The sequence below is a fragment of the Pteropus vampyrus genome, unplaced genomic scaffold (assembly GCF_000151845.1).
Source record: "Pteropus vampyrus isolate Shadow unplaced genomic scaffold, Pvam_2.0 Scaffold104, whole genome shotgun sequence".
Lineage (NCBI taxonomy): Eukaryota > Metazoa > Chordata > Mammalia > Chiroptera > Pteropodidae > Pteropus > Pteropus vampyrus.
This window is the reverse complement of record NW_011888885.1, coordinates 4,535,226-4,558,888: the sequence shown is the minus strand read 5'-3', so window position 1 is coordinate 4,558,888 and position 23,663 is coordinate 4,535,226. Positions and strand designations below refer to the sequence as shown.

The 23,663-nt window shown below is 35.2% G+C and overlaps 1 protein-coding gene and 1 pseudogene across 29 annotated transcripts in view; one reads left to right on the top strand and one right to left on the bottom strand.

Moving 5' to 3' along the window:
• The window catches only part of MBTD1 (mbt domain containing 1), a 57,694-nt gene that overhangs the window by 4,961 nt on the left and 29,070 nt on the right, over positions 1-23,663 (bottom strand). For 26 of the 29 annotated variants that reach the window (XM_023533530.1, XM_023533523.1, XM_023533533.1 and 23 more), the window contains 11 exons: positions 16,349-16,466; positions 13,933-14,067; positions 13,559-13,647; positions 13,120-13,354; positions 12,455-12,510; positions 12,013-12,117; positions 8,473-8,620; positions 7,514-7,596; positions 6,847-7,081; positions 6,287-6,364; positions 2,635-2,826 (listed from right to left, as the gene is read on the bottom strand). In XM_023533530.1, coding sequence (XP_023389298.1) covers positions 2,635-2,826; positions 6,287-6,364; positions 6,847-7,081; positions 7,514-7,596; positions 8,473-8,620; positions 12,013-12,117; positions 12,455-12,510; positions 13,120-13,354; positions 13,559-13,647; positions 13,933-14,067; positions 16,349-16,466 — 1,474 coding nt within the window. Of the gene's footprint in view, positions 1-2,634; positions 2,827-6,286; positions 6,365-6,846; positions 7,082-7,513; positions 7,597-8,472; positions 8,621-12,012; positions 12,118-12,454; positions 12,511-13,119; positions 13,355-13,558; positions 13,648-13,932; positions 14,068-16,348; positions 16,467-18,976; positions 19,094-23,663 lie in introns of all 29 variants that reach the window. The other 3 variants (XM_023533548.1, XM_023533549.1, XM_023533551.1) reach the window with 2 other exon arrangements.
• On the top strand, positions 20,897-21,015 carry LOC111742949 (annotated as a pseudogene).

Here is a 23,663-nt window from a genome sequence, read left to right as displayed (position 1 = left end):
GTTTTCATAAAGCAATAACTCGACAGTGTCACCATGTAGAACAATATTAAAATAGCTACACTTTTAAAGTGAAATAGTGCACTCACAGAAAAATAATTCATGTCCTGATTTTAGTTACAAAATTACTAACTAAAAGACTGACATCTTATTTAATAATTAAAGAATAATCTTATCAGAGATGCTAATTTATTTTACTTAACTTTGCTACTTGTTTTGATATGACATTAAAAAAACAGCCCAAAGACAGAAAAGCGAATACACTATAATAACAGCAAATAAACACCACACTGTTGAAAAGTAAAACGAACAAGACTGTGCGGTTCTTTCTTTAAAAAATTACTTAGTACAATAAAAATGCTTTTATGAAGAATCTCAAGTGTATAATAGTTATCCTTCAAATCTAACCAACATGCATTAATTGTTAAGGACATTTGAATAATACCACGAAAATAAACACATCAAAAACAAAACAATACAAAACACAAGTTTCATTAAAGGTGCAGTACCCACAATAAAAGGTTGATTAAAATAATCTTATTATATGATGATCAGATGGCTAAATGAATGAAAAAAGAATTACTGTGCTACAAGACCAAACATGTTCCATTCAAACAGATGTATTTTTTTTAATGTAAGAAAGATTAAGTTGAGATTCTAAAGCACATCCTGAAACTATCTGTATTTACCATTAACAACAAATTTCTGGGTTACACTTCTACTCATGTTAAAATATAGAAATGATGTGCTTAAAAAAAAGCAACTCAAGATAATGGTGAAACATTCACTCAGATGTGGAATGTTTTAATGCAAAGTTTCACTGTTTTCATGGAACCTAAAGTAAAGCCTGTCTGGTATCTTCACATTAATCATTTCTCCTCTCCGGGCCTTATTCTCAATGAAGGACAGATGAAATAAAATAGATCTTGTGGCTAAATTTCACTTTCTATGAATGCATTTTCTTAGCTGTTTTTAAAAGGAAGTCACTTTGTTGACTCTAATCACTAACGTTTCAGGAGATTAATGGAAATCACATTTTCCTAGCAAGAAGTCTCTCAATAGCTAATCAAGCTGTAGCTTTTAGATAGTTAAGATAGCAACATATAGTCCCTACAGAGTTTAACCAGGGTAAAATCACACCAGTCTCACGGATGTGCCCCCCAGCTCAGAAGACACTAAAGACACTGGAGGATGAAGGAAGTCAACAGAGGCCTGTTGCTTCCATCCTGTGTGCCTACTCTAAGTTCTTGGGTTTTGCCAATCCTAGAAGTTCTGTTTTATGGGAATCAATAAGCTCTCACAAAAACGTGACACATACCTTCAAAATCAGTCTAATGCTTAAAGAAAATATATCTAAAATCCAATAAAAATTCAAAGATATTCAGAGCTCATTAATAGCTACAGTTACTTAGGTTAAAGAAGACTATTTCATAAATAACAAGTACAAAAAGAAAAAAGTTAGAAATAAAGAAGAAAAGAAATTGAAATGTTCTTTAGATAGACTCTGAAAGTTTTCCATTAAGGAGCAGAAACTTGGATTTGAAGTCCTAATCTATTTTTCATACGAAAGAGGTACAGTAATTTGTTTTAGATATAAGGATATTAAAGAAACAGTTTGGGAATGATCAAATGACCTATTACACTATTAGTGGGGCAAAAGCTAAAGAATACATCTTAAAATGGAAAAAAAAAAAAGGCTGATATTTTTGAGATGCAAAAATATTACTAAACCAATTAGCAGAGGAATAAGAAAAGAGAGTTAGGTATTAAGTCCCACCTGGGTTTTCAATGTATAAAGGCATTTTAAAGAATGCTGGTTAGATAAAACAATTTGGTTTAAAAGCAGTAGTTAGGATATGGCAGAATATATGCCAAGGCCGATACTACTCTGGCTTTCAAGCTATCTGATCTGTACTCACATCTAAAGTTCATTGCACGCATGGGAAGCCATTCTGATATGTCTGTTCTTAACAATTACAAAGGGCAAAACTTCTGCAGTCTTCCTTACAATCTACCAGCTTGGCCTAACCAATTAAATTCAAGTTAAATGTAATTTACTTAATCACTATAAATATACAAAAGTGAGGTTATGGAAATTAATTTTACTCAAATTCAACACCAAAACTATTGGATTTCCAAGTCCACATTATTCAACTGAGGATTGTGGTAAATGTTACTATGAGAACTACTCAACACAAAACACATTCTGTCTAATGAATGAGACGCTATGGAATGCTATGAACGAAGCCTCATCTTTGGATCTGATTAATCAGATCAATTCCTAATAGCGTATTTCTACCCCGAGTCAAGTCGCACAGAATTCTGCAATGTAAACGTTCAACCATTTTAACGAAACCATGAAATAGTCCAAGTTGTCTCACAATTCCATAAACTGAAATTATAGCTTTACCCTAATTTGAAGCTCAGAAGTGGTTTAGAACAAAATAAAAATCCTTTCCTGATGATTCATTTTAGTGAAGTGACTACCAAGGACTAGTGAAAATGAATTTTTTGGTTGAAAGAAAAAGAAAAATTTAATGAGTCAGCATCTGTCATGCCAGACCATGCTTTGTCTCCCACCACCCTCCCCAGACTTTTACCCTCTGTAGTACCTGAGGTGCTGATGTGACTAATTACCTGTTTTGAGGCTGGGACTGAACTCTTGGCTAGTGCTGGGAGGTGGGAAGGCCTCCAGGGCTGTCTGTGCTGGAAGAGTTCGATATGGAGGAGGAGTTAACTCTTCATCACCAGAGAAGCTCCTCCGCACCCCACCTGTCAGGGGCAGGCTCGACAAACTGACAGGCTTCTTCCCCACTGGCATCTTCCTCTCTAAATATCAAGTCAAACTAAAGTAAGCTTTTACTTACACGCGTGGCAAGAAAAGTGCATGATATAACTAGGAAAGGGTGTGTTGCATAGGATACTCTGAAAAGAGAACCAACTATGCAAGGTTTGTAGTTCTGAAAACAAGGTGTGTGTGTGTGTGTGTGTGTTGAGGGGGGAGATTTTTTCTAGTCTCTGAGAGTCTAGTAATTCTGGTTCCTCTCAAACTTAAAACAAAACAAAGCAAATGAATTACAGAGAGCATTTTTAGTATGGAGAATGGCTGGCTAATTTCCTTCGAGAAATTTTTAGCTTGAGGGGGTCTGAAAATCCAGTGGAGGAGAGGAGGGTTTTAAAGTCCTACTAGTAGGGTAGCATTTCATTGCCCGTTTAAGTCCAAACACTGGCCTTCAGGGAAAAATCAAACAGTTTTTAACATATCATCTGGGTGGCAGGATTTTAGTGATATGAAACGTGCTCCCATAACTTTTGCTTTACAGTCCATTATTTAAGAAAATACTTATAATTCTTATTCTGAAAAACATTTTTAAAATTTTAAAATGTAAAGCTTGTTGCGTGTGAGTTTTTAAGCAACATAATTGCTTTTGAAACATCCACTGGTTATAGTCTCATAAGCAAACATAAGCCTTCGAAGACTTAAGCAATGCTTTCACCACCAACCAAGACAAGATACTCTAAACTTTGCAAATATTGAACAACCAAGTGTAGTGCATCAAGTTGAAAGCGAAGGATACTTTACATTATCTTTGTGACTATAAATTATGTGTTTTCTTCCAGAGTATACAAATGACCCAGGCAAGGGCAATCAGAAATTATGCTTTACAAAATCAGGATTGAAAGATCTAAGCCAGACAGTATTCCTATGGAAAACGATCTGGAAACTAAGTTACAAGTGAGTACACATTCAACTCTCAACTGCCAAACCTAAATCACATGCAGAATCATTTAGACTTTTTCTAATGTACTACATGCTTAGAATTAATAATGCAAAGAGAATCTCAAACTCTCTACTACCTATAATAGCCCCTGATGATGGTACAGAAATTAGTGTTTGTTTTTGGGATCTAGAATAACTAAACGTGAGAAAAAAAGGCTTTCCTGACTGGACAGATACATGCACACATGGTCTATATGATCCTCTAGGCAGAACATTACTTATTTTTCCAAAGCACTAGTTAATAGTTATCCCTTTAGAACATACACACAGCTCATTATATGACAAGCTAGAATAATGAAGCCAATTAACTTGTCTATTTCTGTTAAAAAAAAAAAAAAAAAAAGCATTACTCAGGAACATACTGCTGAATGATTTTAGGTACAGGAAACCAAAGAGCTAGAAGATGAAACAACAGAGTCAGAATATAATGATCTGTAGCGAACTTTAAACAGATAAAAGGTTCAGCAGCCTATCTGCTATAAATCTGCATGCAACGGATGACTTAGGTTTCTGGACATCAAATTCTTCCTGATTTGGGTAAGTAGTTTTGTGGGAAAAATTTCTAATAAATGATTTCCTGAGTAAAAAAATAAGTAAAAGGGCTTTGGACCTAACCTTATATACAATGAAGATTGCTTCTGTTTTATTCATATAGAACTACAATTCCTTATCCTCAACTCCAAAATTCAAAAGTTTTTTTTTTGTAAAACTTGAGTAACAAAACCAGACCTCACTTGGTGATACTATTTATAATCTTTATTTGGCCCATTTAGTGTAAATGTTTATATTAATTTTGCTTCATAAAATGCTCCAGAGTCTGCACGGAGTAAAATATATGCTACGTACACTGTATTTTTCTAAAATCCCCAACAATCTGAATTCTGAAACGCATCTGGCCCCAAAGGTTTTACTAATAAGAGACTGTGCATCCTGTTATTTTCCTTTCCATGTTCAAAGGACAATTTAAAGGCGTTAGAGATGATGCCATAGTATTAAGAGCTATTAAAATGTTACAGTTAACACACTACATTTATAGCTAATTTCATTTTTTTCCAGCTAATCCAGAAATTTAATGTTAAATGTCACTAAAAACTGAGATACTGATATTACCACTTCATTAATTTCATATTTCTTCCCATGCCTCTAAGCCCATTAATGCAAAATCACTAAACCCCATAGCTAGAAACAAACCCTGCAAGTCACACTGAGGGAGGCATGTGAACTGCGTATACAGTGGTCAGAAATTACTTCCAAAACGTATACATCATATAGCCACCGAGTAATAAAAAAACGTTCTTAATTCAACATCTTGGAAAGGAAATTCTGAAATCCTAGTCTTGTCCATCAGAAAGGAAAAAGATAGGCTAAAACAGCCTGTGCTGTTCAACCTTCCAGAAAGCTTAGTGATTACATTTACCATGATTAGTCCCACTGACAAAGTTTCCAGGTGAATTCTTCTTAATCATTTCCAGATAAAGGGGAAATCAGTTTGGTATGCCTAGTCTGGCAATGCTCCCTAAAGTTCTTTCAGATAAATATCAAACGTGGCAAGCAGGTAGTGGGCAAAATCATTCTAGGCCTATGGGAAGCTTATGTCTGTAATATAAAAGAGAGGATGAGAAATAGGTCTGAAGCTTATCACTATTGTGAGGCTGACCTGGGTTTCATGCTGGGAGGAAACTAAAGCACCACTGCAGTGGCTGGCAGATTTTTAAAAATTCCCCCACAGAAAAAATTATAAAGAAACAATTATAATTGAAAAAGGAAGGAAGGATGTATTTGATTTTTCATGCTGCTTGTCTCTTCATCATTAAAGAGACATATGGCAAGTAGCTGAAAAAAATCTGTTTTAGTTTTAATTCTCAAATGTACTTTTTACTTTTAAGAATATCTTCACATGAAAAGAATCTCAGAATAAAATAGTCCATGACAAGCTTCAAAGAAAGATTCTGTGGTTTTCTATGGTGAGGAAAAAGATTTTAAAAGAATCAAATAGAGCTATCAATATATTTTATATTATTTTGACTATTAATGTTAATAATCATTTATTATAATGTAAAATATAATATATAAAACATATTTAGAAAAACTTACTTAAGCCTGACCTTGTTAGCCATCAACTTAATTTCTTTTAAATATCATTCTAGAAATTTTTGGTTTTTAAGAAGGATGGGTTTATTAAGCTCCAAGTCTATTGTAAGCATCAAGCATTTGCTTTTTAAATAAAAAAATTTTCAGTAGGTTTACATATTATTCTAAGAATCACTTGTAGGCTCTATTCTTTACCATGCATGTTTTAAATATGGTAATCATTTTTTCTGTCAATTACAATACATGTTTCTCATTATTGAAAATGTTTGCCTTTTATGGCATACTGCACCTTTAAGCATAATACACAATGCACAGTCAGCAGCTCTCACAAGGGCTATCATTTTCTGTGCAAGAATACTATAATCTCAATTGGTTAACAATTTAGGAAATGTATATAAACACCATGTGGTGACCCACTTTTCTTATGTCCTTTGTATTGCTGGGACTTAGCTTTTTTCTTCTGTTTTGATGAACCTGACTGGCTTTCTCTTGATGCTGTAAAATAAAAGGGAAAATTGGTACCAGATAACTGTTTACAACTACATATACATCTCAGATGAACTATCTTTACCAAGACCATTATGCTTACAAAAGTACATAATGCTTTGGAAATAAGGGCACTTGTTTTGGTAAAACCATGACAGATTCTACTTTTTATTCAATAAGTACTTATTATATATACATCAGTAAATTTTTAGCCTATAATCTTTAAACTCATTAAAATAAGTCTAGTTTAATTTGTGAGTGCTCTTACTTTTGTGTTTCTATGGTCATCAGGTAACTGACTATTGAGTTCACATGGCCATGGTACACATGGTCTGATTCTGTGATATTGTTGAGTCTTAAGATCTTACCTGGTAACCAATCAGACATAGGCATATTCTTGTCCTGTGAGCTCACATGATGATTATGTGAGACAGTCCTCTGGAGAATTGCTGATTTTTACAAAAGGACACCTTTTCTGTATACCAACTTACACTGTGATGCTGGAGGCTGTAGCTGATATCCAGTTAATTGACACCACCCTACAGGATAGAGGTCAGGGGACTCACAGTCTACCCACTGATCATATTCTTCTTCCCATCCATCAAAATGTATCCTCAAGAGACGATGAATAATTCGCGTTACTGTGGCTACACATATTAAACGTGGCTCCATGAGATCTACTGCTTCTAATTTCATTCCTACACGAAATCCGTGATTTGGAACATCCTGACATGGAGAGGGCAAAACATTAACACTGGTGAAAAGAAGAATGTATAACTTCACTATCACTAACAGAGGGAAAAAAAGGAAGCAAAGTAACCATAATATAACCATAATATAACAAGTAACAATTTAAACCACAGAAGTCCCAAATAATTCTCTATTTATTGAAACATATGAAAGTGAAGCATTTAAGAAGGGGTTAGGCAATGTATTCACATCTATTTTACTCAGATTAAAAAAATGAAACAAAGTTTGGAAATAAGCACTTCCTAAGTAAAGGAAATGTTTATATTGTTTTATTATTCTATATTTGTTTATATTAATCTCCACTAAGAAATTCTAATATAAAGCAAAGACATTTGGATCAATGATAATTTACATTTGTGTGGCATCAACAAAATTGCACATAATTATTATGTCATCACTTAAATTTACCTTATTAAATAGTTTTACTGGTGCTGCAATGGAGCCAGTTTCCCTGAGGTAGTCAAACCATTTAAAAGGAAGTTTTGTGTAACCTGAAAGACACAACTGGTTTTAGTTGCAATTCACTTAAAATGAGTAAATACAAAGTAACTCAGTACACTTAAAATCTCAGGTTTTAGGTTATATGATAAAATTTTAACTCAGGCACTAAAACTGTTGAGTCCAATAATTCCTCTATGTTAAAATAAGAATTTTCTTCTTTTTCTAGAAAGACACTGGTGTACCCACTTATCCTAAGGCAAAAGTGACTCTCCTCTCCTCTGTCTACCTCAAGTACAGACTTTTGCTTTTTCAATCCTAGGCTCAGAACAGTCTAGCATTTAACACTTTCCAGTGACATTTTTCTTTCTTTCCAAGAAAGAAAACTGGCTGGGCAAATACTATTTTTATAGACCTCTGGTTTTGGTTTTCCTTCTTCTTTTCTTAAGAGAAAGACCCAAGGCTTAGATATTGAAATTAGGAATGTTACCAGTTAAGCCACAAGAACTATTTAAAGGTATATCTTTTAAAAAACTACATGGGAATCTACAAATGAAAACTTGCTCTCTCTCCAAAACTCAAGTATTTCTAAAAAAAGTTTATGTATTAAATAGTCTATTGAGACTATTGAGTCTATTGAGACATCACCATCTCAACAAGACTTGAGAATACTATTCATATTATAAAATGTACAGTAGGCTCAATAAAAATTCTAGACTAATGTAAGTTACTGAAGCTATTTGGAATACAGTGCTTTATGTTTTTAGAGCATTCCATAGCTCCTGTTATGTATGCATATATTTATATATGCAATATATACACATATATTCACCAGCAAGATATTTAGGGCTATGTTAAATGCTGTAAACAAATATCACGTAAAAAGAAATCAAGAACGAAAACCTAGTGTATGTATTAGGATGAAGTACCTCTAGGTGGAGTAAGTTCAATCATGTTAATTTCACAGAAACCAACAGGGAAAATAGAAGGGGAGGTTGCATGATAACAGAACCAGTCAGATCCATCTGCTGCTTCTGAGCCATCGATCCCAATCATCAGGAATCCGTCAGCCAGCACCTTTTAAATTAAAAGAATTCCAAGTACTTAAAATTAGATACCACCATTACAAAAATGATCCTTTTAGTGACATACTAAAAGAAAGGAAAATCTATTACATAAAGGTCTCTTAAAAGTGAAAAATGTTTTTTTAATTCAATTATGTTAAATAACTGAAATCATAATGGAAAATCTATGTAAATTCTAGTGTGTACTTTCTAGAAACAAAAGCAGGATTACACAGAAATGATTTCAGAGGTCTAGGAAAAATAGTGCCTTTGCCAAGGGCTAAGGCTGCCTGCTGCTGTGCAAAATCATGAAACTGGGCGGAGTGCTCTTTCTCAATTTAACTATCTAGTCTTGGCTAGGCTCTAAATCCTGCTCAGTAATAACTTTAATTTCTTTTCTTTGAATTTATCACACAGAGGAGTTTTTCCAAACCTTTTACATCTTCAAGCTCCAACTTTACCTCTCTTATGGTACAGATAACCATGTTCCTTTGTGACAGAATCTAAGGCTGGCTATGCAAGGGTCCTCACATCCCTTCCTTTGTACCTCAGACTGCTGTAATCGTCCCTTTTTCACCGCAGGATAAACTTTACTGGTACTTTGCTTCAAAACACCATGTCTTATACTCTAATGTCTCCCATTTTCCATGACATCAAAAATATTTTCAAATATTTTATTTTGAAACAGTTCACACTTAACAGAAAAGGTACTATTCTTGTATAATGAACTTCTATGTCTTCATCCAGAGACCCAGTTCAATAATATACTATGTAACTGTTGCAGTCTGATTTCTGTTCTTACCCTACTAAACTGCTAAATTTACCAACGACCTAGTTTGTCAAATCTAGTGCCTTTTTCCAAAACTCACCCTCCTCAAACTTTAGACCCTCTGCAGTATCCAATTTCTGTTGAGGACTCTTAACTTTTTGAAATATATTCTCCCAGACTCATTACATTGCGATCTACTCTTTGATCATTCCTTCCACATCTTATTGGTGGCTGCCCTTTCACCTCTAACTCGGTGAGATTATCCACACCCAGTGCTTCAATAGCCGACGTCTATGCCAACAATTTCTCAAGCTTTATCATGAATTTGTCTCCCTTCTAGTTTCTCAGTCCTGCATTTTACTTGCAGGCTGAACAAATTCTCTGAGAGTTGATAAAGGGCATCAAAGCAACAACTCCTCTTACTCCTTTCAAAGGTAATCAATTATAGGTCCCACAATGCTTATTAAACATTTGGTCCTTTTATCTTTGCCATTAACTCTCTCCACTATCTTATTTATAGCATTTAGCCTTCCTCTATGGACATTTCCCTTTTACACAGTTAAATTTTCCTTTGGTATGACCTGCTTATGCCAGAACCCTTTACCAGCTTTTCCTGTTGCTAAAGAAAGCTCAGATGGCCTGACCAAGCATTCAAAGCCTGTACTTCCTGGTTCCACATTATCTCTTAGTATCTGCCCCCAAGGTCCTTTCTCCTAGTTATTTCTACTATATTGGATATGTATATAATAACTTTTTCTTCGAGTGTAACAGCTTTGTCTAAGACCTCTGTAAAGAACTACCTGTCCTCATGCGGGATTCCTTTCTCCCTTTCTAAATAGCTGACTGTACCAAGGATTAGTATCTAACCTTTAGGGCAGCAAGCCGAAGGAATTAGACTTAGCAGACAGAGACTGTTGTCAAGCCATGGTGGCTCAGAGCTGAAAATGAAAGGCTGTGGTACAAAATAGGAAGAGGGGCCACCATGTACAGATTGAGTGGGCAGAACACCAATTGAGAGTGAAAGAAAAGTGGCATAGATTCAGAACAAAAAAGAGATGAGACAAAGAAGCCTCTAATAGGTCGAGAGTAATAAATAGCTTATGCCTTTCTAGTTCTCATCCCCGTGTCCTTGCACATATGTGAGATTGCCCACTGTGTCCTTAAAGTAACTCTCCTAGAGTCAACTTGGATGGGTTTCTTATAAACAAAAGCCTTGCCCAGAATATTCAATGCAACTTGTTTGATGTGTACTGTGTGTGAAATATTTGCCATCTCCTAAACGTGGCTGATACCTTCCTCGATGCTTTTGTGCACATTCTTTTCTCACAGTTTTTTCCTGTATCTCTGCTGGGCTTGGTTTTTCCCATCCTTTGAGACGAAGTTTTCAAATGTCCTGTTTTCTAAAAAGCTTTCCCTGATTCCTCTGAGACAATGTGATCTCTCATTTGAACTTCAACAGGCTTTGTTGGTAGTTTTCTTAGGTCACAGGCAATTGTATTAAACTTGTTTTTGTACATCTTACCTTGTTCTACTAGACTGTAAGCTTTTGAGTCCCCACCAAATCTAGCACGGAGGGTATTGACTAAGTATTTTCTGAATAAAACTTGATATTCTACTTACTGGACACTTCTTTTTCATTTCTTAGAACAGGGCATGGTATAAAGGCACTGGATCCCAAAGCTGGTTGATTGTTAAAATCACCTAGAAACTTTTCCTTTTCTTTCTTTTTTAAACAAACAGATTTTGGGGCAATATTTCTTGCGATTCTGACTGAGTAAGTCTAAAGTAGATCATAGAAATCTGTTTTAAATCATACCAGGTGGCTCTGATCACCAGTCAGGGAGAGAAAGAACAGGGTTTGGAACCAGTCTTGTCTAGCTGTGTGACCTTGAACACAAGTGCTTGGGGCATGGTGGCCATGATAATTGTGTTTAATTCTTTTGGCTTAAGGTTTTAAACTGTGTTGAAATGCAAATCACAACTTAAGTTATACCTTTATGTAAGTAGATTCTGGGTTAGCAGTTCTTAACTACAGCTGTACTTGAGAATCACCTGGGGACTTGAAAAAAATGCCAATGCTAGGGCCCCAAACCAGACTGATTATAGCAGAATGGGGGATGAGGGGGATAAGAGGCCTGGTTACCTATATATTTTTATAAGTTCTCCAGGCAATTCTGATGCTTAACTGAGAATTGAGAACCACTCCTCTAAGTGTTTTCATACAAGCAGTTTCAGAAGAGAAGAAAAAGAGAAAATAAAGTATTACCAAAAGGAAGGAAAAGGCACAAATAGTTAACAAATGAAACTGAATATAAACCTGGCCTCGTTACAATTGTGTTGGACTAGCTTTGACCAGAAAGTAACTTGAATAAATTTTCTTCCTCTAATTTAAGATATACTTACACAAATAAAGGTAGCTAACTTAAGATGACAATCTTGACAATAAACTATATAAAAAGAGAATCTCTGACAAGAGAATTAAAATTCATTTTGAAATTATTAGTAACCTTCTCCCCAGTAACAATCCAGACATACACATTTTATGTCAAAATGAGTATGCCAGGGGCCTCCTTGTCTATTACCTTACACCCAGTTGCTATAACTGCATTTCTATGTTTTAGAACCCATTCTCTTACCTTTCTAATAGTTGCGACACATATTGTGGAAAGATTTAATGGGTCTATAGCTTCCAATTTCATTCCTTCCTTGAACCATTCCCCACTCTGGTCTACTTCTTTTACCTAAAGAATTACATGAAAGCACATCTACTATTACAAATGTTATCGTTTTAACAATTAAAATATTACCAATTTGAAAAGGTTTACCAGACGAAAATACCAAATGCCTTCTCCTACCTACCTAATATTATAACTCAAACTTCCATTAGGGAACAGAGAGAATTCAGGCAAACAGAACTTAAGAATAATTATAATCAATGGTGTGACATCTATGAATTACAAGACTTAATTCTTTTAAGTGAACATATGTAATCGTGATTTCCATAATTTTAGGAAAAAAAACCCACAACCCTCTTTCAAACATAATTTACAAATGAGGGTTCTTATAAAAACTTCTTACCTTAGCAAATAAATGTGGTGGTGTATCAAAATGTCCATCCTGTTTCTTTGTAATATCTACAAGGAAAAGTTACATACTAATCTGTCAGCATTTGTGAGAAGACCAAAAACCACGTTTCTTTGAAGGTTTCAAACTCACAAGGTATGTATTATCTAAAACATGGCAAAAATACATGCCTTCTACATTTATGGTGAATATTCTTTAATAGTCATTCTCTCTTTAGAGTACATGTGCTATTAAATACATTCAGCCAATTAGAATGCTGGTAATTCCCTTGTTAGGGAATTACAACTTTATAAGTATGTTTTAATGTGTTTAGTATTAAGTCAAGCCATATGTAATCTTGCTATTTTGATTAAAACTGAATGGAAAGGGAAAGGCTATCTTTAGATATTTCAAATGGGCTGGATAAGAAAAGTATAAGAAAACACGTGTAGTTGTGACCAAAAGTGCGTTATTCTTTAATTGAGAACAAGTGGAAGGAATGTAAAGGAATTAGTTAGGACACTAATATTCTGATGTGAAGCTTCCCTAATTAAGGCAGAATAAGCAGCCCAGACAGCTAGAACGCTATTTTTGATCTATGCTACTCTGTGGAGAAAAATAACCAAGTAGTACAATTTAGCCTCAATATTTTCAACAGGAGTTCTGTGACAGGTGCTTACCAGATCTTTTGAATCGATGGCCTATGCTTCGAGACCAACCAATATGATGGATTAATGGGCTGTGCATATGGCACCAGAAGTCATCTGTTCTATCTTCACTGTCTTCATATACTAGTCTTAATCTTCCTCCAATTACACTTTCCACCACTGCCACTCGTGTTCGACACAAATGCCTCTTGTCAACCACTTCTACTCTCATGCAAGGTTTGAAAGGATACTGCATACTTTCTGAAACCTCGAAACAAAAGCAGACAAAAACTGGAATTCATGACAAAGGTCTACAAATCATTTTAATACTGCACTGTGGAAAATACTGAGAGCGCTCAATATTTAATAAAGATCTGGCTCACTAAAACAACTCCTTAAAAAACTTGGCAGTTACTCCTTTTTGTAGAGCTCTCATTTGATACTTTAGTCCTTTCTAAGATCCTATCTTTACCTTTTGTGAGAAATCAGGAGGAAGTGTTTTGGCACCAGTAAGTCGTTTCACTAGAAAAGCTTTCCAGTTTGTATACTTATGCTGAATAGCTAAAACAAAAGAAATAACCAGTTACACTTTAGCAAAGAGTAGAACTGCTTCATAAAGTATTTGTTAAAAAAAAAGTAACAAATTTCCTTGCAATTTTCAGTATTAATTAATGTCCTGAAGAACAACAACAAAAATAGAGAAAACAAGTATGTCTTGCCAGCAAATAAGTTACTTGAAACCCAAATGTAGTATTTTAATTTCTGTACAACCTTGATGTTATTATGTGTGAAACTGCCTTTAAGTACATATCTCTAAATGACAGTAAGGATACCTAAGCTACTTACTTCTAGGAGGGACAAGAGGTTTTCCACTGGCTGCACACCAACCAACTGGATGGATATCAGAACCACATATATTGCACCAGAAGTCCAGACCAGAGTCATTTTCAAATCCTTCATATCGTAAAAGGGCATTGTAACCTGAAACCAACAAATCAATCATCACATGAGAAAATGAAATGAAACAGGATATGGGTGCTGGTAGTGGCTGTCAAATGTTGTGCACAACTGCAACATAATCATGTGCAGGGCTTGTGAATGGACAGATGGCTCGACCCCATCCCAGGGATTCTGATTAGTAGATACTGGTTGGGTCTCAGAGTCTGCATTTCTAACAAGTTCCCAGTAATGCTGCTGCTACTAGTGTATGGATCAGACTGTAAGAATGACTTGTACAATGCAATCAGTTTAACTGTTTCAGAGCATGGTTACCATTTCTTAAATTCTAGAAAACAAATTCTCAGTAAAAACAAGGGTAGGAAAGTGCTACTAGAATGCGTAGTCCTGAAAAGAAAGAAGATTGTGGTGGTGAGTCAAAACTTGTCAAGTCACAGAAACCCAGTTAAAGTATATCAAAGAAATTGCTTTATCTAGCTGATCAGGTGACCAATTAATTATTCTTGGATAATTTGGATGTGGCTATTTTAAGAGTCTAAATTTTTCTGTCCTGTATATTTGGAAATAAGATTTGAAAATGTTAGGTAAGAAAATTCAATAAACACAAACAAAAGTAAATCACTTAAAAACTGTAGGTTCAAATAGAAAGCTGTATCTCCTAGAAAGAATAAGAAGTATTTGATATAACCTGTTTATAATTTAACAAATCTTATGATGATTTAATTTAAGGCCTTTAGTGGAATAAAAAAGGCCCAATAAACTTGTATTTCAGGCATGGAGCTAAGTTCAGTCCCTATTTTCATGTGTTAATACCTACAATGAAAATTTTAGTTTTAAAATTCAAGAATTCACAGAAAAATTCATGAGTTTGTTGTCGAGCTCTAGTTCCTGATTAACATCAGGCTAATTTCTAAAACCAATAAAGTGGCTTAGAATAAGATATATGAGGCAATTAGATAAAACAGAAATGTAAAGCCAGAAATGGAAGGTAGAAATAATTCTTGGCTATTAAATGCAACGGACTTAAACATCTAAGACAGAAACAACATATCACTTTTAAATTATGGCCTACAGAATAATAAAAGCATTTAGAGGATGCTTATGTGGCTGGGGAACTGTTTCAAAGAAAAGGTGGGAATTGAATTGGGTTATATGCGATATACAAAGCATGGAGATCTCTCCAGGCAGAGGTGACAAAGAACATGCGGTATGAGGGAGGAGGGATATAAATCTCAACAGATCACTTATGCTGGGATCAACAAAAAATTTTGTTTCTGGTGTATGGCCCAACTCAGTTGTAAATACTGACCATCTTGATCCTTTAAGAATAAATAAGCTGTTAAAGACGCCTGAGCAGAAAAATGAAATTGAAATCATTTTTAGGTAAAGTAAATCTTTCAGTTGTATATAGTGCGCTATATACAGGGTGTTTTGGAGAGAATTGATGGAAATAGGCCTAGAAAAAAGAGTCGGATGGGTAAGACACCTCTTCCAAAAATCTAAGGACAACTTTTCTTATTTGAGTGGCTGCTCCCTCATCTAAAGCACTGACTACAGTGCCCTACTATACCACCACTTGCTGAGCACCTGGTCATAAATACATTCAACATTTGGCAGATGTGAAGTCGCTGAAAAAAAAAAAACGAGGCTTATACTTCTGCACATCACTTGCCCACAGTGTCTAATAGGAGGTCCCTAACACAGGGTACACGAAAGCAGTGGGAATGAAGAAAAAGGAATAACCCAGGATACATGAAATTATCGACACTTATTTACTACTATGAACCTTACCCTTATTTTTTTAGTACTTCAACTTGGTGTTACTTTTCCAAGTTATTTCCCTATACCAGAGGTTGGCAAACTATATTATGCTCTATAGAGCTGGCCTACTGCCTCATGTTTTTCACAGTCTGCCATCTAAGAATGGCGTTTACATTTTTAATTAGATGAAAAAATTTCAAAGGAAGGATATTTCACGATGTGTGACAATTTTAGTAAATTCAAATTTCGATGTCCATAAATAAAGTTTCACTAGAACACAGCCACACCTACTTATATGTATATTGCTATGGCTGTTTTCATGCTACAATGGTAGAGCTAAGCAATTGTGACAGAGTTTGTATTGCCCACAAAGCTGAAAATATTTACTGTCTAGCTTTTTACAGAAAAATGTTTGCCAATCTATACTCTATTACCATATTTATTACTTATTTGGCAACATTTTTACAAAATTTACAAATATGCTTTCTTCTAAGTTACAAATATAATCGGCATTTTCTAGTACAATATTATGCATGCTTTTCACCTGCTAATTTTACAATTCCAGCAATCCAGAAGACTTTGGTAGGTAGGCTGCAGTCCGTATTGGGAACTTCTACTCTCACATTTTCTGAGATATCACCCCAGCAGGTCCCCATAGGTGCCTGTCATATAAAAATTATTAAATTATCATCTTATTAACATAAAGCCTAAAATATATCATTCAAAATTAAGCATTATCACCAATAATGGAAGTATTAAACTAAAAATGCCATTGAATTCACTCATTTTTCTCTGAAAATATAACTTACTCCTCCTCTTTCACAGAATTTTAATTGGAAAAAGCCAGTGATAGGGTTAAGCTCAAGATGAAAAGAATTCCCATGTACTAGAACAGGTCCATGTTAACTTCAAAAGTCAATACCGTCCCAATACAAGACCAGAGCAGCAATTTTTGTAAAACACAAACTTGATAGTAGATTTCACAGGTTAAAGTTAATGTAAGAGCCTCATTATTATTTTAGTATTTTTAAAGTTTTTTTTTTTTTTTTTTTAAATTTATTTTTTTTTTTTTTTTTTTTAAATTTATGATGCCATGATGCTGGGCAGACCCTATTCCACAATCTTGACATAAACCCCAGAAACTCATTATTTTTAATATGCGCTGAATGAAAACACTTTACCTTAACTTCTAATTTAAAAATATGTGGCCAAAGAGCAGAAAGAAAAATAATTCCAATCAGCAATGTGGTTTCCAATAATAAAAGAGAAACGAAACATATCTTAGTTAAATTCATAGGCTAGAAATAAAACAGATATATGGCAAAAGCCCTGTATAAAGTTATTTAAAAGGTGGAGTCGAAGAGTTTTTGGAGATGCATACCATGTTGTTATACAATTTATTATTTTTAAATTTCTCATGTAGGAGTTACTATAAACAAAGGGAAAACTTTCAATGTTAGAACTAGTTATCACTAGCCTCCACATCAAATGGTTAAGATGGGGACTCAGAAAACCGATCAAATGACTATTATGAAGGCATTTTCTAAAATCTAACATATGTTTCCAAATTACAATTTCCATTACATTTTAATCCTTAAAATTTGAGGCCATTTACAATTATGTGGAGCTTATGCAATGGCTAATTAATTCAAATAAGTGAATTTAGGAACATAAATGCTAAAAATACTAAACAGTCTCTGTGGCCCTTGATATCAGCTTCTCATTAAATATAATTTAGAACCTTGATCATAGAGAAAAGGATTAAATGAGATTATAAAAGATCTGATAATATGAACAAATCAGGAAAAGACAAAACAGCTTTTAAGCTCAAAGATGAGTAAACAAAGATATTTAAGAGTTATACGAACTAGCCAATTTGAACACTGGGCAATGTTTTCCATGCAAGGCCTCTCATAATCTGGCAGATGCTAACCCAAAAGGAGGATTAGCCTAAAATAATATTCAATCCCTATCCTCTTAATAGTTTTTGAAATTTCTGAAAGACAGGAAGAACATGTCAAGTAATACTGAATTAGAATTAAGACTGAAAACCAAAGACAGAATCAATTTATGGCAATTGCTTTAAGTAGCAAGCAATGGATATACCTCAATAACTTGGAGATAGTGGCCTATTTCAACTATCTGTGATTCTGGAAGGGTACACTTAACTATTTCCCTGAGCTGTGCCAAAAATAATACGTCCATCATGACTATCTCTTTCTGCTTTTCTTAAATCGAAAGACTGGACTCTTTAGGTTCTGCTATCTCCCCCTGTATCACTCTAGACTGTAGGGCCATCCCTATTGCCAGCAGATATGATCAGAAAAGGAGTGGCTGGAAGGAAAATAGGTAACATAGATTAAACTAAGATATATTAACACAAAGATCATGTAGCCATTTCTGTGAGGATGAACCAATCAGAGCAGACAGATATAGTTAAATATATGTATTGAATTAAGGTAGGGTATTCGACCTCCTTTGTTTGGCTGCCAAATGTTATGAAATGGGCTAGACTTTCATTAAGAAGAAACAGGCATGGCTATGCTGACTGGTTGGGGGTTACGTTGGTATACTGCTAAGTGAATTTGGCATACAGAACTCTTTTTGAACTAGCTATGATAATGTCATACTGACTTAAAAAAAAAAGAAAAAAGCCTTAAATTGTTCGGAGAAAAAAACTTTTAGTCATATTTTATTAAAGAAAACAAAGGGTCAACATGTTGACTTAAAAAATAAAGTTAATATTCACTTTAGTGGGGGATATTATATAATATTTTGGTTCCTACAGTCTGGATTGGTATAGGAGAAAGTAGCAGAAAGTGACATTTGTTCTTGCCTGTAAGTTTGTGGTTCTGCTAGGCCCTCTTAAACCAATCCATATGGTTCACTCTAAGAAAAAAAGGAGAAACGAAAATAACAACAAAAAAGAGCACCACAGTCATTGCATAGTATGTGCTCAATGTGTTGAAATAAGGTAACTTCATAGACATAGCTGCCCTTTTGTTTAAAATGAATATTCTTAAGTGTGGAAGACTAAATGACCCAGGGCTTGACAGCCATCTTCATCCAAGTCATCTGTCTTCTCTTGCTGGCAGGAGGGATACCTCTGAAAGTCTGGATTGGCATAGCATGAACTAGCAGAACCATAATTTACAGGTAACAACAAATTTACCTTCCAGACTCAGGACGAGAGGTCCACCTCAGGCTCCTCCCAAACCAGGAAGATCTGCTTCACCACTTCCTGCTCCAGGGCCACTCGTGAGGGCTATCTGGGAGCGACTCTCCTTCCCTGCAAGGTAAGCTATCATCAGGTCCTGCAGGACATGGCCAAATCCATATGCTGAGGGCTCCCCAGCAGAAATGTATGACAACCTCCACCTGACTGTCTGGAAGAAAATAATTCGGTGGGAAGTCTTATTTTCTGAACTTCAAGAACATTCCCAGATAGTCCAATAGCCCAGATGGCTAGTACTTAGACTCTCAGAGGGCTGATACACTGCTCACATGATGCTTCATGGCAGAAATACAGTTTTCCTTCTATAGAGCTGCCAATCTATAAATTTTGATAATCACACACAATCCTCGATATTAACAGAGTTTAAGTGGGCAGAGGTTAGACTTGAAGTTGCACATTGATAACCAAAAAAGAACCAATCCCAATAATGATATGGCAAATGTAGACAAAGCCACCATTAAAATACTGTAAGACAAACAGGTGTATGATTACTAAAGTGCATCAAGTCGAGAAGATGAAATACTGTTTGACTTAAAAAAGGAGAAAACTAACAGAAAATTAACTAGAAAGAAATTAAAACTCCTAAATACTACTTGCTGGAATGAATGGGAAGTAGAAGTAGGAAAAAAAATTGTTCCCTGTTTCTCTACCAAGTCCACTCACCTTTTGATTTGATATCAGAATCTACTTTTCAGGAGTGGTGGTAGTAGAGAGATGGGGAATGCAAGGAGAGTATGAAAGGAAAATGGGATGCTTGGGGTGGAAGTAAGATTACAAATGAGGGAATGCTATGGGTATGTAAAAACAGACAGAAGCAGTGGTTACTAGTTTGAAAGGCATAAAACAGTCCATAATTTAAAAAACCATATAAACCAATATTGTTTAAAAATTGGGAGATCGCAATAGAAAAATAGAAACGATTTTAGAAAACAGACCAAAATTAAGAAAATAATCTACATTAGTTAGGCTTTCTATAAAACAGATGCTTTCGTGAAGAGAATCTATCTCATGGCAACTCACAATAGTTAATTCAGATGGAGCAGTAACAAGTGCCAGAAATCAATTTAAGTTTTGTTTCTATTAGAAAGAAATGCTGTAATGTAGAATGACATAAGTGAAGATTCTAACTTTAGTTAAAATGGCCATGAAGTCATATTTATTTTCAACTTTTAATGGAGTCACATGTAAGTGTGTATGTGTCAAGGCCAGGGAAAATTTTTTTTACTCAAGATTATTTTACTAAAAAACATATACCTGAGAAATACATAAGTTTTACTCTAAAGATAAACTATTGTTACTGTACATACACAATCAAAAGGGCTTTTGTTTTTGTCCTTAAAATTAAAAAAATATACTGTGAAAACAGGTTGCAAAGAAATATGGATAACCTTTTCACCTCAAAACACCTGGCGTACAAGTCAGGCACCAAAGAGAGGATTAGAAAATATCAGGTTAGTAATATCAGGTAGTATTTGTGGAGGCAGGATGAAAAACTACATAGTTAACTCAGCTTTAAAGTTATGACATACATGTACAAAGGACCTTTTTTTTAAAAACACAAAACTACAACCATTTTCAAGGGAGAAAAAAGTAGGATGATTATATTTCTGGTTTTAGCAATGACATTATCAACAAGACGCCAAGAGTATATATAGTCCAGGTACCAAACAAAAGAGTTTTAGCTTTTGTATGATTCATATACATTTGCTTTAGCACATTTTGGCCTGTGCCGTAATGCCTAGGAAAGAAATGTTTTACTTGATTTTATAAGGCAAGTAATGGGAAACAGGAGTCCTTCAATTTAAAAGATTACAGTCTTTTAAAAAAAATAAACAGTGCTTTAAAGCTAAATGTTCTGTCTACGGCCATGCCACCCTGAACAAGCCCGACCCCGTCTGATCTTGAAAGCTAAGCAGGGTCGGGCCTGGTTACTACTTGGATGGGAGACCACCTAGGAAAATCAGGTGCTGTAGGCTTAAATAAATAAAAAATAAGGGATGGTAAGCTGACAAGGTCCTTGCAATCTGTGAGGTCAACCAAGGGTTGCCTCGCATAAATATAAGTAAGTAAGTAAGTAAGTAAGTAAGTAAAGTTAAATGTTCTGCCTATACATAGATCAACCGGAGGTTCTCTTCGGTCCAAACATAAATTACTAATAGAAGAAAATAATCTATGAATTTCATTAATGAATACAGTGCATCTAAATGGCATGTGGTACTTAGTAGTATTTTGGAGATTCTTCCAGTTAGGACAGATATGGTTATTGCTTTTAGGGGCTGTGAACTAAAAGAAAAAAATGTATTTTGGTCTTTGCCCCTGGTTCCTGGCACAGAGCTCTTAAAACCTTTCCAATTGTCTAAGTGAAAGGAGCATTGAGAGCATCTTTTGTTCTCATGTTTGGTCTTTGATCCTGGTTCCTGACAAAGAGCTCTCCCAAATCCTGAGGAATTTCTTGGGTGATAGGAGTGTCTTCTGTTCTAATGAGGTGACTCTGTGGGTTTCTAGATAGTTTCAGGATGGAAGATGGTCGCCAGAAAGACTAAGCTATGAGCTTGGAACCTTCAGCCCTATCCCTCATCCTCTGGGAAAGTGAGAGGGGCTGGAAAGGGAGATTTGCTTATGTGATGAAGCCTCCATAATACCACTATACGGGGTCTGGAGAGCTTCTATGTTGGAGAACGAGGGGAGGTGCCAGGAGAGCGCTGTGCCTTTTTTCACATACTACGCCCTAGGTATCTCTTCATCTGTAGGGGTCATGGGAACCTAATTTATAGCTAGTCTGTAAGATGGACAGGTGACAATCTGGGATTTTTAACTGGTGTCTGAAGTGGGGACAGTCTTGTGGGACTGAACCCCTTATCTTGTGAGATCTGATGCTAATTCTAGGTAGACGGTGTCAGAATTGAACTTAATTATAGAACACCTAGCTAATGTCAGAGTTGCCTGGTGAAAACACACATGTGCTGTCAGGGAGTATTATGTGGTAGTAGTGTGTGAGAGTAAAGGAAACACAGGAGAGCTTTTCCTATAGAGGCTTAATTTAAAATTATGTTAAAAAACAAAAAAGGCTTTGCATTATGGAAAGCAGTTTAAAGCACAAAGTTGAAAATTCAGCTATTAAAAAAAGTAGTAGTTTCTTCATTTATAATAAGAGGTGGATTAGATGAACTAGATGATTTTAAAGATTTATAGCTCTGTAACCACATGATTTAGGATTAATTAAAAGTGGTATTATCTAACTCAGTGGCTTCTAACATCAGAGACTGTCAAGGAAGGGGGAGCCAAGGGCCAGGGGCCCAGGCTCTGGCCATACCACCCCAACCCTGCCAGACCAATCAGAGCAGCTTCCTCTTGTCCTAGCTATTAGGGAAAAGTGGAACTCTGATGTTTAAAAAATGTCTGAAAACCACCACCTATAAATGAAAGCTATATCAGATACATGGCAGTCATAAGGCACAGAATTCTAAGTAGATACATTTAATGACAACTGGGCTCAATTTCCATTGCTATATTATAAAAAAAGTCAAATGCTGTTGTGACTGATTACAAACTACTATGCATAATTATAGCAATTATCAAAGAGAATATAGTCCCATGATGTACTTTGCAGAAACTTCATTCTCAGAAGTTTACAGACAGCCCATGGAAAGAGGAATTCTACTCTTGAAGTTCTATGATTTTATAACTAATCATCATCATATTTAAGTGCTGGAAAATATAAAGTGTTTACCTGGGATCCCTACTCAAGGAGAAGAGGTTGGGTTATGTTAAAGAAGCAAGGCAGTCAACACTCTTAACACTGCCCTTACTCCCAACTGCTGCTTCAATCTGAATAGCTCTACATCTCTGTTATACACTGGATGTTTTTAAAAATTATGTTTGTAAACAGAATCCCCTAGGAGCAGGAAAAGGCTCCTGACCTGTGCTTAAGTTGAAGATAAGGCAGATGTAGAGTCTGGTGGAAGGGGCCCCTACTGATGAATCAGTGTTAGCGTACCCGTCAAACCTTAGCAAGACCAGAAGACTGATGATACAAGGCAGGATTCTCATGCCCCTAGATGCTCTTGACAATAGATTTTCTGAAGCCAAAAGCCAGTAACTACTTGGGAGACCTAGAAAACTGTCTCAGGGGGAGCACCCTGAAGAGTCAACACTAAAGAACAAAATCAAGTACAGCATGAGGCCTGACCTCCTAAACCAAAAGGCTTAAAATGAAGATGCTGGTTACGGCAACAAAGCAAACTCATTTGTTCTAAAATATACTAAGAAATTACCAATATTAATTTTTCCTATTTGATAAGGGCAAAGCAATAAAGAATGAATGGAATAAGAAGGTACTGGGTGATAAAGAGGAGGCTCCACAGTATTCACTGTTATTAATAATATCACTAAGGCTAGTTTCTCTATTCTGTGATAGAACATTTTAATCTTATAGAAGCAAAGTCAAAAAAAGTTAATCAATTTCATTGTTGTAATATTTTCTTGTCAAAGAACTTTAATATAGTTTTATTAAAGATATGAATGTGAAATAAAGTACTATCCTATTGGGACTTTGAAATGCTAGTTTAAAAAATATCCTGACTACTTAAACAAAATAGCTTGACATGGCTTATAATATTAAAAC